This window comes from Schistocerca nitens, chromosome 5, assembly GCF_023898315.1.
Source record: "Schistocerca nitens isolate TAMUIC-IGC-003100 chromosome 5, iqSchNite1.1, whole genome shotgun sequence".
Classification (NCBI taxonomy): Eukaryota; Metazoa; Arthropoda; class Insecta; order Orthoptera; family Acrididae; genus Schistocerca; species Schistocerca nitens.
In genome coordinates, this window is record NC_064618.1 from 200,092,271 (window position 1) to 200,109,019 (window position 16,749).

General features: G+C 38.5%; 1 protein-coding gene across 1 annotated transcript in view; it reads right to left on the minus strand.

The window, feature by feature from the left end:
• The window catches only part of LOC126259719 (ADAM 17-like protease), a 138,448-nt gene extending 122,426 nt beyond the window's left edge, over nucleotides 1–16,022 (minus strand). Inside the window, exons 1-3 of the mRNA XM_049956697.1 lie at nucleotides 15,848–16,022; nucleotides 5,494–5,632; nucleotides 4,932–5,032 (exon numbers count right to left, since the gene is read on the minus strand). Of these exons, the coding sequence (XP_049812654.1) occupies nucleotides 4,932–5,032; nucleotides 5,494–5,632; nucleotides 15,848–15,938 (331 nt within the window). The 5' untranslated portion in view covers nucleotides 15,939–16,022. The remainder of the gene's footprint in view (nucleotides 1–4,931; nucleotides 5,033–5,493; nucleotides 5,633–15,847) is intronic.
• Nucleotides 16,023–16,749: the final 727 nt, after the last annotated feature.

Below are 16,749 nucleotides of genomic sequence, written 5' to 3' on the forward strand. Positions count from 1 at the left end.
TAGTATATGCATTTTGTGCCATTTAAGGGAAAGGGGTAAATAATAGAAATATTAATCTTTAAATCTGATCTTGTTTCATATGTGCATTTCACATGTTCCACCATACCACGCGACTGATCAATGGAACACGCAACTAACCAACCACATTGAGGTTGTCTTTAGCATAAAAAGTGGTGCACAATGCTGTCACCAAAATTTTTGGTTACTTACTTGATGACATAACATGTCTGACAGACTACAGAGCTGCGTGTGAAAACAAAATGAAAAAGTTTCTTGCTGATAGCTCCTATTCTCTAGAACTTATATTTATGTAATATAGAAAAGATGGTGGGTAAGAATTATTAATTCACATCTGCATTTAAAGAAATTACAAAAAAACTTGTACATGGTCAGCATTTGCATATTAATATAAAATGACTCATTCACACAAATGAGCCATGCAGTATAAACGTAACTCATTTTTTCCAACAGTTAAGAAATGAATGAATTCAAATGTGGCCTATGTCTTTTGGCAATGATTTGCATGAAGGGCATCCCAAAGAGGTAACCAAAGACAAAAACACTGAGAAAGTGCACAATAAGCTGTGGTGACAGTTGCATGAAAAAGCTGACCTCATAGGCTTATCAAGAGAAAGAGTGTGGTGTATTTTCTAGAAAGAGTTAATTATGAGAAATCTTTGTAGAAGCTGAGAGCAGTTTTGGTTGAATGCTAACAAAAAGCAAATGTGGAAAGAAATCCACCCAATGAGTGCAGATGTATTACTGTGGAGAAGGCATGGATCCACTTCTTCATGCTACGTATAAAACAGCACCCAAGGCAATGGATGGAATCTGGTGTACTAGCAGCAAACTAGGTGAATTTGGTTACAACTGCCAAAGAGATTATGCCCAGTGTTTTCTAGCCTGCTTGATTATTCTCATCAACTGACTTGCAAATGGTGAAATGATAACTGGCAAACACTATGCAAATATTATTGACCAATTGAATGAAAAAATATGTTCCAGGTGTGCTGTTTGCTTTCTTTCTGGCTGGCAAATCCAAAGTGGGCATTTTATTATTTGTTTTGACTTCAATTCTGAGTACAACATTAAAGACCTGTTGAATTAAGATGCTGTAAAAATCCTGCAATTTATACTTTTGATGAAACCAAATTGCAAGTGTTTACTCTACATAGCATGTCTCCTGTGTAGCTGGTTTCAGTGCTTCCCCTTCCAAGTGCTCCATATACAAGCATGTCTGTTGTCTTTCCATCAATTTCTCACTGGGCAGCTTGAAAGACTCTTCTAGAGAAACTCTCATGAAGAGGGATACTGTGTCAAAGCTGACAAGAAGATAAGAGTGTTGAATGTAACCTGAATGAGCAACTACGCAACTTCCAGTGAGTTAAGGATCTGGTCCTTCAAGTTCTTGACAAGACTACATGTTCAGATACGAATGTTACTGATGATGGGCCAAAGTGGTTTGTCTTCCTATGAAGGAATGAAGGTTGGTGGATACATAACTTCCTGGTAACCTCATTCAATACATTGGACATTTGAAGAACTTTCAGTAGCTTCTCTTAGATATTCCTTGTTGGACCTTTCTTTAGTTTTCTATATTCAGAATCGGCTAGCAGGCATCTCACCATTTCCACAACGCTATACTTTGTCAACAATACAGTTGCTTTGCCTTTGTCTGCTGGTACGCATCTTCCCTCAGATGTCACACGGCCAAGTTTCCTTTTCTTGAGAAGCTGTTCCTTGGCAACTGTGCATGTGCAAAGACAGACCATGTTTCCTGCCTAAACTTCTCTGCCTTTAGAAGATTTAGGCATGTCCTCATCTCGAAGTGTTTTCTTGAGAAGTTTACTTTCGGCAGTTGTGTATGTGTGAGTAGAGACCACTTTTCCTACCTGACCTCCACTGGAATTACTGAAAATAGCTACATGGAAACCATATGGTTTTTTTCCAATATTTAGGCAAGACATTGGTGATTTAGCCCCATGGAAAAACAAACAGATTTCCTTCATCTAAATTACATATATTGTAACATAATACTTGCGATATAAATAGAAACAAATGGCAAACAGCCATTTTTTGTTATGTTGGCCATGAAAAAAATGGGCTGCACAATAAGACACAATATTTACTACAAAATCACTCATATGGATCAGTATCTGTAAAGTGGCAGTCACCACCATCCTGTGTACAGAAGAGGTATTCTCAAAATCCTAGTCTGCAGGGCTCGGAGCAGGTCATGACTTTCAGCTTAATAACCAGACTTGAACACTAGAAAACTGCTGGGCTTTGGATGAACAAGCCAGCTGGAGGCAGAGTGGTCATATCCATTCACCTTTATAGTATGATGACATTCTGTGGGCAATATTATTGGCCACAATGTGAAAAACACATTATGCCTGCCGATAAAAATTAAATCACTCATGGACAGGGTAAAAAGAACTTCGGATTCTGCAGGTTTGGAGTGTATACCCAATCCCTTGTGACCAGTCATACAACATGTGTGACAAAAGTGATGAGACTGACAACACTGTGAGTAATCTGACACCACTTTGTTCTACTTGCTTAAGGTGGTGTCTTCATCCCTTCCAGACTCTCAGTCCAGAGTTTCAGCTCCGTATAGCCCTCACATAATTTTTTAGAGTGCCAGTGAAGTTGTGTTTTTGTTGTGTGTTATGAAAATGGAACAGCAAAATTTAGAGGAATGTTAAGCCATCAAGTTTTGTATTAAACTTGGGGAGTCAGAGTGTGACCATTGAAAAGTTGAAACAGGCTTCTAGGAAAAATTCTTTATCAAGAGCACAAGTTTATCGCTGGGACAAATCTTTTTTGAAGGCTGACGACACAATGAAGATGAACCTCACTCAGGTAGACCTTCAACTTCAAAAACTGACAAAAATGTCAAACGTGTGCATGCTTCTGTGAGATCAGACTGACATTTAATACCAAGGACAATGGGTGACTTGTTAAACTTATACCATACATCAAATTTTGAACGAAGATTTGCACTCTGCAGATAAGTGGATGCTATATCATGACAACACCCCATGTCACACGGCCACTTCCATCACACAATTTTTGATCTCCAAAGACATTCATGTTGTTCCACAGTCCCTCTAGTTACCTGATTAGAGTCCTTGTGACATTTTTCTTTTTCTGAAACTGAAAAATGTCTTAAAAGGATACAGTTTTAAGACTTTAGAGAACATTCAAAAGAATGTGACTAACATGTTAAAAGCCCTACCAGTTGCAGCTTTTCAGCCCTGTCACCAAAACTGGGAATAACAACTCTGCCCAAGTACAGTTGTTGAAGGAACTACTTTGAAGGGGGCAGTACTGTTGTTTGAAAGACAAAAATTAATGAATGAATAAATAAAAACTTTGTAGATAAAAATCAGTTTCATTAATTTTCTCACACACCTGTGTGCCAGCCAAATATTCAGAACTATGGAACAACCACACAAATCAGAAGTTGCAAAACATTGCTTGGCAGCTGAATTTTGACCAAATGATGGTGCGTACTCAGATTTTTTACTTCTGGGAGTCACTATAAAAGAATCCATTAATGTTAAAACTTCAAAAGACATTGTTACTCAGGGTTTCATCGAAAGAATCGTATGACCTTACACTCCATCTGCTCAAAAACCAGCAGGCCTCGACCCGATTATGAAAGTGATAAAGTGGCACAACAGGGTACATCTATGACTGCTGGCAGTACAAGGACAGTGACAGTAAGCCTAGTGTGACACCAGGCTCCAAGCCTATAACAACAGATGGCTTGTACCATTAAGGAAATAGTGGATGCCAGCAGTTATAAAAGAGCACTCCAGCCTCATGGCATCAGTGTGCCTGATGACAATTTGGACTGTTGCTGAAATACTATCTGTGGTGTCACCGCCAGACACCACACTTGCTAGGTGGTAGCCTTTAAATCGGCCGCGGTCCGTTAGTATACGTCGGACCCGCGTGTCGCCACTGTCAGTGATTGCAGACCGAGCGCCGCCACACGGCAGGTCTAGAGAGACTTCCTAGCACTCGCCCCCAGTTGTACAGCCGACTTTGCTAGCGATGGTTCACTGACAAATTACGCTCTCATTTGCCGAGACGATAGTTAGCATAGCCTTCAGCTACGTCATTTGCTACGACCTAGCAAGGCGCCATTATCATTTGATATTTATCTTGTGATGCATGTACCGTCAGACCGATGTTCACCAATTATGGATTAAAGTTAAGTATTCCAGAAGCTACGTACTTTATTTGCTAGCCTTCATTACTTGTCCTGTTCCAGACCTCACGCCATCCTGCGTGAGCTTAAACGCGTGCCTTTCAGTCTCCCGTCCATTGTGGATTGGCTGTCTTGCCAGTCCACAACACTATCCATATGTGGCCATTTGCTCAAAACTTTTTTGCTCATAATATACCATGTGAAACTTAAGAATCACTAAGTATATTAATTTTGTTACCCTTGGTAATTGTTTCTGCTGTGTTACCATTTTGGTCTGATCTGTCACACTTAACATCAACAGCTTCCAAAAAATATATGGCAATAACAAAACGGCATACTTACTTTTAAATAATCTAACATTATCATCACAGCTGCATTTGGAGAAGAATAGAGATAACAGGGTTTAAAAGTACGTCAATTAAAAACAGAAAAAGAAAGAGAAGTAACAAGTATTATATTATCTCAACACCCAACATCAGAAATTGTCAAGTGTGACAGCCAACACATTAACGACAAAAGATTTGGTCAACATTCATGTGGATAGAATAACAAACCACAACATAAAACTTTGGCATGCACCACCAATAATCAAATACTTTTCCATGCATGGGAGATGTGATACTGCTGGATCATACTGCTAGCACGCTTGCTTGATATTTAGTGTTATTTAGCTCAAAGACATGCTAGGAAAATATGGATGTTAACTCACCAACAAAAACAGGTTTTTCTGTTCCTTCACTGTCAACTGAATATGCCTTAAATTTGGAGTGAAGAATATCCTTCCTCGGACTCAGTATCAGACGGAAATCTCTAAAACAAAAAGAGGCAAATGTCTAGCCCAATGCAACAACTATATGTGAGCACCTCATGAACATTCATTTCCATAATTATCTTTTCCTGTATGAACATTCATTTCCATAATTATCTTTTCCTGTAAATGCCCTTTATCAAATGTGATTAAATCTGCAGCTTTCCTCATCATCTACACACACACACACACACACACACACACACACACACACACACAAGTAAGTTCTTTCTATTACCTTGGACACTCACACGAAAAACTTTCAAGACATGATTTACACTTGAGCTCATCAGATGTAAAGTACATTACCATACAGAAACAGTTTGCTTTCTGAACATACAACTATACCTGAAAATAATGAACAAGAATGCAGACCAGCAAAATATACTCTGTTTAAAATCTTAATCAACATGAAAATCAGTGACCTGATACTTATTACTGTAATTAAATAACTGGATACTACCTTCCCAGAGTGCTGAATGACACCTCTTTTATTTTATTGAATGGATGTGGGCTTGGATTTGTTCCTCTTTTCACAATTGTGTGTTTGAAATGTGAAGTGTGAAGGGTCTCAAAGTGCCTCAGGTTTTTGTAAATAGAACCTGGAAAAGAAATATTTATAATCAGTTTTATAGATTCACTAATTTTAATATAAGCAGCAACATCTGGGCCTAAGCAAATGCATTAATAGGAAGTTACAAACAAAGGAGCAACTTTTGATATACTCAAATCCAGTTTCCCTAAGCAACTTGAGGTAAATGGCAGGATGCTTTCTACTGTAAGATCATAACTAACAGCTTGACTCATTCTTGTCAAACAAGGAGTGTAAGTATGTAAATGACTATATATATAACTCACTTTTCTAGTTCAAAGCTTTGTAAATATAATCCATGAATGATTAAGAATGCCGGCCGGTGTGGCCGTGTGGTTCTAGGCGCTTCAGTCTGGAACCGCTTGACCGCTACGGTCGCAGGTTCGAATCCTGCCTCGGGCATGGATGTGTGCGATGTCCTTAGGTTAGTTAGGTTTAAGTAGTTCTAAGTGACTGATGACCACAGATGTTAAGTCCCACAGTGCTCAGAGCCATTTGAACCATTTTTTTTTTATTTATTAAGAACTATAACATTTATAACAATGACAACAACAACTACCACCACCACCACGTACACACGCGCACACATGCCGCCCCCCCCCCCCCCCCACAAACACACACAGAACCCATCAGTCCAGATGACTTTCTTGTATCCGATGAATGTTTAGTGACAGTGTTCTTTCACCTCTACTAATTTCAGTGTCTTGTTGTGAGCAGTGAGCAGAGGTCTCATGTGTGGGTTGCTGGTTCTTCAGCCCACACTGAGGAGATGTTTTTGAACCGAATGCTTGTTTGCCAGTTGTTACTGTTTAACACAGAGCTGGAGAGCTGTTTACTGCAGTGTGACCACTTTATCAGCTGTTGTAATACATGAAGACTGCTGACAACACAGTTACACACTGCAGTGCACTCTGAGGGCACTAGTTTCTTCCAAATATGTTGTTCACCATAGATCCTTGACATAGGAGCACATGACAACCACAATAGTGTGAATTGAACCTAATAGTACAAAATGGCTGTGGCCTGTCATATAATGATGTGAAATGCAAACTCACATATGCACAAACAGAAAAAGAAAGGAGCATTAATTTGTTTTGCATCTGCATTATGTTTTGGAATGTAAAATGCGAGGACAGTATGACCTTTAGGATAGCTTCAATGTTAAGCGAGGTTGCACAATGACAGCTTGGTTGTGAACTGGTCAAGCAGTACTGAAGCTTTAATTAAGCTCAGTTGCTACACAAAATTGCAGATGGAGTAGTCTATGAACTGGGCATCAACCATCTGACCATGAGCAGAAGTGCTAACATTAATTGTTTTGAAACTTCCCGGCAGATTAAAACTGTGTGCCCGACTGAGACTCGAACTCGGGACCTAAAGGCAAAGGTCCCGAGTTCGAGTCTCGGTTGATCACACAGTTTTAATCTGCCAGGAAGTTTCATATCAGCGCACACTCTGCTGCAGAGTGAAAATCTCATTCTGGATTAATTGTTTTGCTCATGTGGCATTTGTCTGTAATGCTAACAGCCAATATAAGGTCTGACAACATCTTAGCCATATAACATACTAAGCTATTCTACCGGGTGATCAAAAAGTCAGTATAAATTTGAAAACTTAATAAATCACGGAAAAATGTAGATAGGGAGGTAAAAATTGACACAGATGCTTGGAATGACATGGGGTTTTATAAGAACAAAAAAAAAGTTCACAATATGTCCGACAGATGGCGCTGGACAGCAAAACGTCAGTGACTGCAATCGTGTATAAAAGGAGCTGTAATGAGAGAGAGAATCAGATGTGCCAGCAGTTGCAGCATGTTGACGTTACCTGAAAAGGCGCTTTTAGTGAAGGTGTATTCTCAGAATGGGGAATGTGCTAGTTCAGCGTTACGATCCTATCGCCTTTGGAAGGGGATTAGAACGGGTAAAGGTCCGTTGACAAATGCAGCTGTGGCGAGAGTGATTTCGAAGTTCGAAGCCAGGAGTTGTTTAGACGATAGACCCCGTAATGGCTGACCGAGCACAAGGTGTAATGCTGCTGAGACAGTTCAGGAAGAAATGGAGACTGTAGCGGGTTCGTCTATGCATTGGAAAGTCAGTGTTCGTGCAGTCGCAAGTCGCACCGGCATTCCATACACTACTGTTTGGTTGGCACTGAGGCGTACCTTCCAATGCTATCCGAACAAAATCCATCGGCATCATGAACTGTTACCTGGCAATTTAGTGAAGCGGAAGGCATTTGCGGTGTGGGTGTTTCAAAAGATGGTGGAAGATGATGATTGGTTGAGTAACGTGTTGTGGACCGACGAAGCTCATTTCACACTCCGAGGGTCTGTCAATGCCCACAACTGCAGAATTTGGGCTACCGAAAATCCTAGAACTGTCGTGGAAACTCCATTGCACAATGAGAAAGTCACAATATGGATTGGATTTACCACATCTACCGTTATTGGGCCTTTTTTCTTTGAGGAAATGTGTGATTCTGGTTTTGTAACTGCTACCGTGACGGGTGAGAGGTACGCCGATATGTTACAGAATCGCATCATCCCCAGCCTGGCTGATAAACACCTGCTGGAACGTACGATGTTTATGCAGGATGGTGCTCCACCCCATATTGTTAGATGCTTGAAAGATCTCTTGCGCGCGTCGTTTAGTGATGATCGTGTGGTCAGCTGCCACTTTCGTCATGCTTGGCCTCCCAGGTCCCCAGACCTCAGTCTGTGTGATTATTGGCTTTGGGGTTACCTGAAGTCACAAGTGTATCGTGATTGACTGACATCTTTAGGGATGCTGAAAGACAACATCCGACGCCAATGCCTCACCATAACTCCACAGACATGCTTTACAGTGCTGTTCACAACATTATTCCTCGACTACAGCTATTGTTGAGGAATGATGGTGGACATATTGAGCATTTCCTGTAAAGAACATCACTTTTGCTTTGTCTTACTTTGTTATGCTAATTATTGCTATTCTGATCAGATGAAGTGCCATCTGTCGGACATTTTTTGAACTTTTGTATTTTTTTTTTGTTCTAATAAAACCCCATGTCATTCCAAGCATGGTGTCAATTTGTACCTCTCTATCTACATTATTCCGTGATTTATTCAGTTTTCAAATTTATACTGACTTTTTGATCACCAGGTATATTGGTTCTGCATGACCTTGGAGTATGTTGAAAGAAGGAATCATAAAAACCAGGAGAGGAAAGTACAGGAAATGTAAACAAGGAAAGGACAAAAAAGCTTTGGAGTACAGAAGAAGTTATTTTGAAGATGGAGGAGAGAAGAAAATTCAAAAACAAAAACATGAAGACACAAAGAAACTGTACTGAAGGCTGAATAATAAACTGTGTAAAGAAACACAGCAGGCTAGGAGGCTAGGGAAAAATGGCTAAAAGAGGAGTGCAACTTAGTTGAGGTACTGGAGAGAAATGGAAAATAATATTTACTGCCAATACTACAACAGAGTCAAGACTACAACAGAGCCAAGTATACAATGATCATGAAGACATCCTACAGAATGGCAAGACTATTTAGAAGAGCTATTTGACACAGATCACAAACCAACAACTCTGGAACTTGAATCAATGAGAAGTGTAAAGACAGGACCAACAATCATAATGGAAGAAGTGAAGAGTGCAACAGCTGCAACAATACTAAAATGTTTGAACCAAGGAGGAGTAAGAGAAATATTGAGGTTATGTAGCAAAATATGACAGTGGGGAATGGCCAGGACTTTCTGGCACCAAAGAAACAAGGAACTAAGAAATGCAGTCAGCACAGGGCAATTGGCCCCATTTCAGATGCAGCCAAAGTTACGTTAAGAATCATTAATAAGAGACTACAAAAAGGTAACTGAGGAGAATCTGGCTGCAGAGAAATTTGGTTTTTAGATGGAATACAGGCACGAGAGAGGCACTAGGACTCTTGCGAATTTTGGAAGAGAGGCTTACTAAAAAGGGGCAAGACCTGCACATGGGCTTCATGCACTGGGAAAAATCCTCTGATATGTGGCTTGGGATAAGCTTGCAACTATAATGAGGAGAAAGAGAGTGAACTGGAAAACCAGACACCTTATTGACTTGATTTTTATTTGGTCGCATTTGAGTACATTTTGTACAAAGTGCGTACTTGTAATATAGGACAAGGTCAACTTAAGCCTATTTTCTTGCAGTATTTAACCTTTCTATTACAATTTAATACGTCAATATGGCAATACTTATAATAACATTGCATATATTTTTCACCCATTTTTTAGATCCTGAAAATTATTTACATACTACATTATACTCATATTTACATTTTTCTCTCAGTAGTCATGTCCTCAAGTTATTTACATATCATAATATGTTCAATTACTTACAGTACCTCTATCGCAGTAAAAGTACCATTTTTCATTCATCGATACATATACTCTTCTACGTTATAATATTCTTTTTCCATTAAATAATCCTTTAAAAGTTTTTGGAATGTCTTTTTGCTCAGACTGTCCAGCAAACATTTTGGAAGGCATTTTATGAGTTTGATACCTGAGTACTGAGGAACGTTTTCAGCAACTCTCAGTCGGTGTTGCATATTTCTCAGCTGGCCTGTATTTCTTGTTTCATATGTATGAACGTCTGTATTTCTTTCTAGTACTGCATTTCCTTTTATTAATGATATTATTGTTTTGTAAATGCATAGAGGAACATGTAATAATGTCTTTCATAATTTTTGTTTTGGTTTTGATTCTTTACCCATATCTATGTTATAGTCTCCTCATATTATAACATCTTTCATTTCAATCTTCGGTAATAATTTTTCTAGTTTTTTACAGAAATGTTGTAATATTACCACTTGGGGACTTGTATACACAAATAATTCTGAGCTCTTCACTCATTACGCCAGTAATTTCAAAATCTTTTTCAATGCAAGCTGGAAGAATTAAACATTTACAGTATTCAGTATCTTGTAGACTTCCAATTTTCTTCTTGTATATAGCAACACCTCCACCTTTATGTTTTGATCTACAGAAATAATTAATCAAATCATAGTCTCTTTTTAATAGGCTGCTAAGCTCTGCTTCATTTAGCCCACACTCACTGATGCGTTATATATCCAGTTGTGTGTCATTCAGAATCACTTCCACTTCAAGTGTTTTGTTGCCTAAGTACTGAATATTTTGGTACAAGATTTTAATGTTTTTTTTTCTTTTTTTCTCTTTATGAATCCTGAGTTTCTGAATATCTGTTGCAATTGGAATTTGGTATGTAACAATGCTGTATTCGTATCTCACCCTACTTCTCATTCGTTGGCTGTGGAATAAAGTCTTTTGCTAAATAGTGGGGAACTGCTCATATTCTCTGCGAAGTCTGCATTGGTTTTGTTTCTATTTTTTCAACTTTTGAAGTTGTTAGTTGTATGCTTTGATGTATTTCACAATCTTTTTGTGGTGGTGTGTGTGATGGTTCCTTTATTACGTTTAATCCACAATCAGTAGTTTCTATTGACAAATTGCGATCTTCCTGTTTCCCCCCTCCTCCATCTTCCTGTTTTTTTGATTCTATAGAAGATTGTTCTACTTCTGTCATGATGGTTACTGCTAAGTTATGAGTGGGGATCTATATAAATGGGAATTTTGTTCCTGAACATCAACAGTTGGTAGGACTGGCCCCATACCTCTGCTATGCTTAGATGGAACTGTTAGAAGTGAGGAGAGTGTACTGTTTGATATTTCCCACCATTTTGTCAGTAACACTCACAATGTCTGAGCAACAGGTGCACCCCTCCATTGCGCAAAGCACAATTACCAAATTTCTTGCTCGTGAAGGAGTTACAGCAGCAGAAATCTGCCAAAGATTGACTGCACAGTTCGGTGATAAAACATTATCAAGGACGCATGTGTTTAACTGGCATAAAAGTTCAAGGAAGGACAAGAACGTATGGAAAATCAGATGCACGATCACCAGCATTACAAACAAAACATTCCTGTGGTTAAAGACATTAATGACGACAATCAAGGGGCGAGAGTATCGGAAATTGTACAAAAAGTCGGAATCTGTTATGGGAGCTGTCAAGCAATCATTACAAATCATCCATAAAGAGTTTTCCAGATGGGTCCCTAAACTTTAGACCAAAAATCTGAAGTTGAGACGTTTGAAGGTCTGTCACAGGCTTACAGCAAGGTTTGCAGAAGAAGGTGATGCATTCTTGAGTTGGATTGTCACTTGCAGCAAAACATGGGTTCACCACTACATTCAAGGATCCAAACAAGCCAATAGGGAGTGTAGGCGGAAAGGGGAGGCAGCACCAGTGAAAGTCAAGACTCGACTGTCAGCTGGCAAGGTTCTTTCAACCATTTTTCTCGATCAGCGAGGTATTTTGCTGATTGATTTTATTGTATGAGCGACGCACAATCAATGCTGCTTAGTACTGCGAACTGTTGAACAGGGCGAGAAATGCATGAGGGCATCAAAAAGCTGCCCGTGCGGGACAAGCGCATTTCCAAAGTGGGAGACTATGCGGAAAAATAAATTATAACTGCCTTGAGTTTTTCAATAAATTAATTTAAATAAAAATTAAAATCCCATTTATATTTGATCTGCCCTCATATTCCCCAAGACTATGGTCTGCTTTTTGGTTGTTATTGCATACTTTAATTCTCTGCACAGTCTCTTTCTTCCTCCTCTGTTTATACACAATCCTTGCCATGTGAAATCTTGTGTTCTTAGGAATCTGTTTACATTAAGTACTGTGGCATGATTGTATTGTTCACCTGCTTTTACAATGCACTTGTTCAGCTGATATATGACAATTTGTTTGTACCCTGTCTTGCTGGTATGGAATTGTACACGGTATCACCCTTGTGTGCAACATATTCCTGATTAACTCTTCTACAGCATTTCTGAAATTATAGGTCTTCTTTACTGTCATCTGATCCAGTGGAGACTATCAGTGTGCCTTCTTTTCCTAGGTATTTTATTTTGCTATGAATGTCTCTAGTAGCTTTGTTAAATAATGCGCCTGGTTTAACAAATGATGTTACAGAGAGCATTTCTTGTGATAATTCATTTAACAGGCTTGCACAGTTTCTGCTGTTTTCATTAGTTAACATAAGAACTTCAGTTTCTGGCATAGCTGTATTACATTGATTCCCAAATAAATTTAAATCAAAAAGCGTTAATGAAAGTGAGAAGAGGAAGTATGAACTGGATAGAACAAGGAAAAGGAGTAAGATAAGGCTGGTGTCTGCCTCCAACTCCTTTCAGTCTATACTTTAAATTATGACTGCCCATTGCCCATCAGATAACAAAGGGGTAAAAATTGGTGGAAGAAGAATATGGTGTTAGAGGTTTGCAAACAACATGGTCCTCCCAGTAACTGGTGAAAAAGAATTACAGGACATAGTGGTTACCACAGAAGCCAAAGGAAAGATTTATAGAATTAAAATCAATACAAAGAAAGTAATGGCACTAGAAGGAAATAAAAAGGTAAAGATAATGATGAATGAAGAAGTATTAGAACATGTGAAAAGCTTTAAATGCCACAGAAGTAGGGTTGAAATGGACTGGAAGAGAAGTAAAGGAAATAAAGCTAGAATACCAACTGTAAAAGAGGTGTTTTATACGAAAAGGAAAATTTTCCGCATCAACATTGATACAGACTTATGAAAGAGGCTAATAAAATGTTTTATATTGTGTGTGCTCCTGTGTGGTACTGAAACGTGGGCACTGAGGAAGAAAGACACAGCACGGCAGGAGGCTTTTGAAATGTGGGCATGGTGGATGATGGAAAGAATAAGTTGGACAGATAAGAGTGAAACATGGGGAGGTACTAAAAAGAGTGAACGAGCAAGGACCAATACTGCATGTAATACAGAGAAGAAAATGAAACTGTATTAGTCAGAATTAAGAAAGAGGGAGGAGGCTTATAAAAACAGTTTTAGAAGGGTAGATGGAAGAAAAGAGGAGACAAGGGTAGAACAGAGTCCTGATCCTGGTGATGAGATCCTGGATAGCAGCTCTCACAGCAAGGAAGCAATAGGTCACAGGAAATCGAGATGCAAAGGACTCGTTAACATTACAGAAAACCAATGATGATATTACATGACCACTACGCAACTGATGACCCTGCCACTTAGTACCTTTACTCCCCAAACCAACCAACAAAAGGACGATTTACATGGGACCACTGGGCTAAACTGAAAAAGGCAGAAGGAAACACACACCCAAATAAACTAGGAAAACAAGTAAACACATCATTAGCAAGTCCAGTTACACATTCCGCATGCCCTATGGAATATGATACTACATATAAAATGTAATACATTTAATGCACAAAGCTTTTTATTTACAGGTATCCACATATACACACTGTGTGAATCTTATTATACTCCTAGATAAATTGAAGTTTTATGGTGTTGATGGTATAGCCAACCAATGGACCATGTCATATCTAACCAAAAGAATGCAGAAAGTCGTACCTAGTAGTAATTCAACCAACAGAATCCAGGGACATAATTCTGACTGGGGATAAATCACACACGGGTTTATCTGAGGCTCTATCTTAGGCCCACTACTGTTTCTCATACAGTAAAAGATCTACCGTCTAATGCAAAACAAGCAGAATTAGTTCTTTTTGCAGGTGACACCAGTAGGCTACTGTAACCACTCCCAGTATACATACAGAAATGGAAGAAATGGTGAACAATGTTCTCAAAAGTAACATTGACTGGTTTTGTGCGAATGGTCTCACCCTGAAGTCAAAAAGACACATCACATTCACTTCTGCTCCTCTAGGGGTACTGTATCAGTGATAAGTGTAACACATGGTGATGAAATAATACACGAGGTGGAAACTTCAAAATTCTTGTGTGTCCATATTGATGAGAATTTAAATTGGAAAAAGCACATTTTGGAAATCCAAAAACAACTTAGTTCAGCAACATTTGTGTCTTAGAATCTTAACACATTGGGGGGGGGGGGGGAGTGAGAGGAAGAGAGATAAATCTCATTCAGTAATGTCATATGGAATAATGTTCTGGGGTAATTCATCTTTAAGAAAGAGGGTCTTCATGCCCAAAGAAGTGCTGAAAGAATAACGTGTGGTGCTCACCCATGATCATCTTGTAGAAATCTGTTTAAGGAGTTGGGCATTCTGGCTATTGCTTCACAGTATATTTATTCCCTAATGAAGTTTGTAAATAAACCACTACAGTTCAAAAGGAACAATGAGGTACATAATTACAATACCAGAAGAAAAAAATGACACTCTTTACTCAACATTAAGGCTGTCTTCAGCACAGAAAGGGGTGCACAAAGCTGCAACAAAAATTTCTGACCACTTACCTAGTGATACAAAATGTCTAACAGACAGGAAGGTAAAATTTTAAAATAAATTTAAAAACTTTCTCCTGGCCAACTCTTCCCATTCCGCAGAAAATTGCTCTGTTTGTAATGTGTAAAAGGTGATGGGTACGAATTGCTAACTCAATCTGTATATCTTGTTTTCATTTCGGGAAAAATGATTATATGGTGATGTTTAGAGTACAAATAGATGTAGAAATTAATTTGCAATATGAATGTAAAATGAGTCGTTCCACGTCATGACGAATTATCGTGCAAAATGATCCATGGTACATGAAAGTAACTAACTTATTAACTATGTAGCTAAACTACCAACGGATGTACTGCTCATGTCGGTTCAAGAAATAATTAAATCAACACATTTTAAACGGCAATTTAAGCACATGTGATACGTACAACAGACTACAAAATCAAATGTTATTTGGGTAACATACAATACTGGTTTGCAAAAATACGGCCTCAGTGAAATGTGAATACTACTAATTTTCTTTCACCCAGGGGAGCTCTGGAGGAATACTCATTCAGTTATTCTAAGGCAAACTGGAACTCTACGTACGTAATGAAAATGCAACTGCAGTCACTGGCCCGTCATGCGGTAATGAGTGTAGTATGAATAGTGTACTATGTTGAAAGATAATAAACATCCTTTTGGTGTTATGCTAACATAACTATTATCATTGTAAAATTTTCTGGGAATAATTAAATATTATGATCGTATAATCTAAGTTGGGATTGCCCTGTCGCATATACTACCATATAATACCGGTAATACAAAATTCATTTCCATGCATTACCGCCTTGAGCACAAGAAACTTGTTAAAACTCCTGTCATAATATTGACTGTCGAGAATTGCTCCATTTACAAGCTTGTTTTGCTTACCGTCGGCGTCGTTCGCTAGCTGACAAAAGAGAAACAACAACATAACTTTTCTGTGCCCCGCCCAGCAAACAGTGTACGACCCGCTCCACATTGTCCCAAGTGTCACTCAATTTGTTTACATCTCGCTTGCGACGCTTGTGTTAGGTTTCAGCGTCGTCTGTCATACGAGTTTGTCAAGCACAGTGAACTTCAGTAGCAAGTAAACTTTCGTAATTCCTTGCAAGTTCTTTGACGTTCGATCAGCTTCTAGTAAATCGACTTCCGCAAGTTTCCACAACTTCCAAAAGTAGTTAGCTCAAGGTTAGATTAGATTAGTACTTGTTCCATAGATCATGAATAAGACACTTCGTAATGATGTGGAACGTGTCAGGTTAATAAAAGGTGTCTATATAAGATATTACATTAGACAAAATATACATGACACTCAATAATTTTTTTTTGTGGAGGTTGGGAAATTACCCACTTACTATATCCAAAAATTCATCTAATGAGTAGAAGGAGTTGCCATTAAGAAATTCTTTTAATTTCCTTTTAAATGCTATATGGCTATCTGTCAGATTTTTCATGCTATTAGTTAAGTGACCAAAGACTTTTGTGGCAGCATAATTTACCCCCTTCTGAGCCAAAGTTAGATTTAACCTTGAGTAGTGAAGCTCATCCTTTCTCCTAGCGTTGTAGCCATGTACACTGCTATTACTTTTGAATTCGTTCGGATTGTTAATAACAAATTTCATATATATATATATATATATATATATATATATATATATATATATATATATATATATATATATATATTGTGAGGCTACAGTGAAGATTTCTAGCTCTTTAAATAAGTGTCTGCAGGATGATCTCGGATGAGCTGCAGCAATTATTCTGATTACACGCTTTTGTGCAATGAA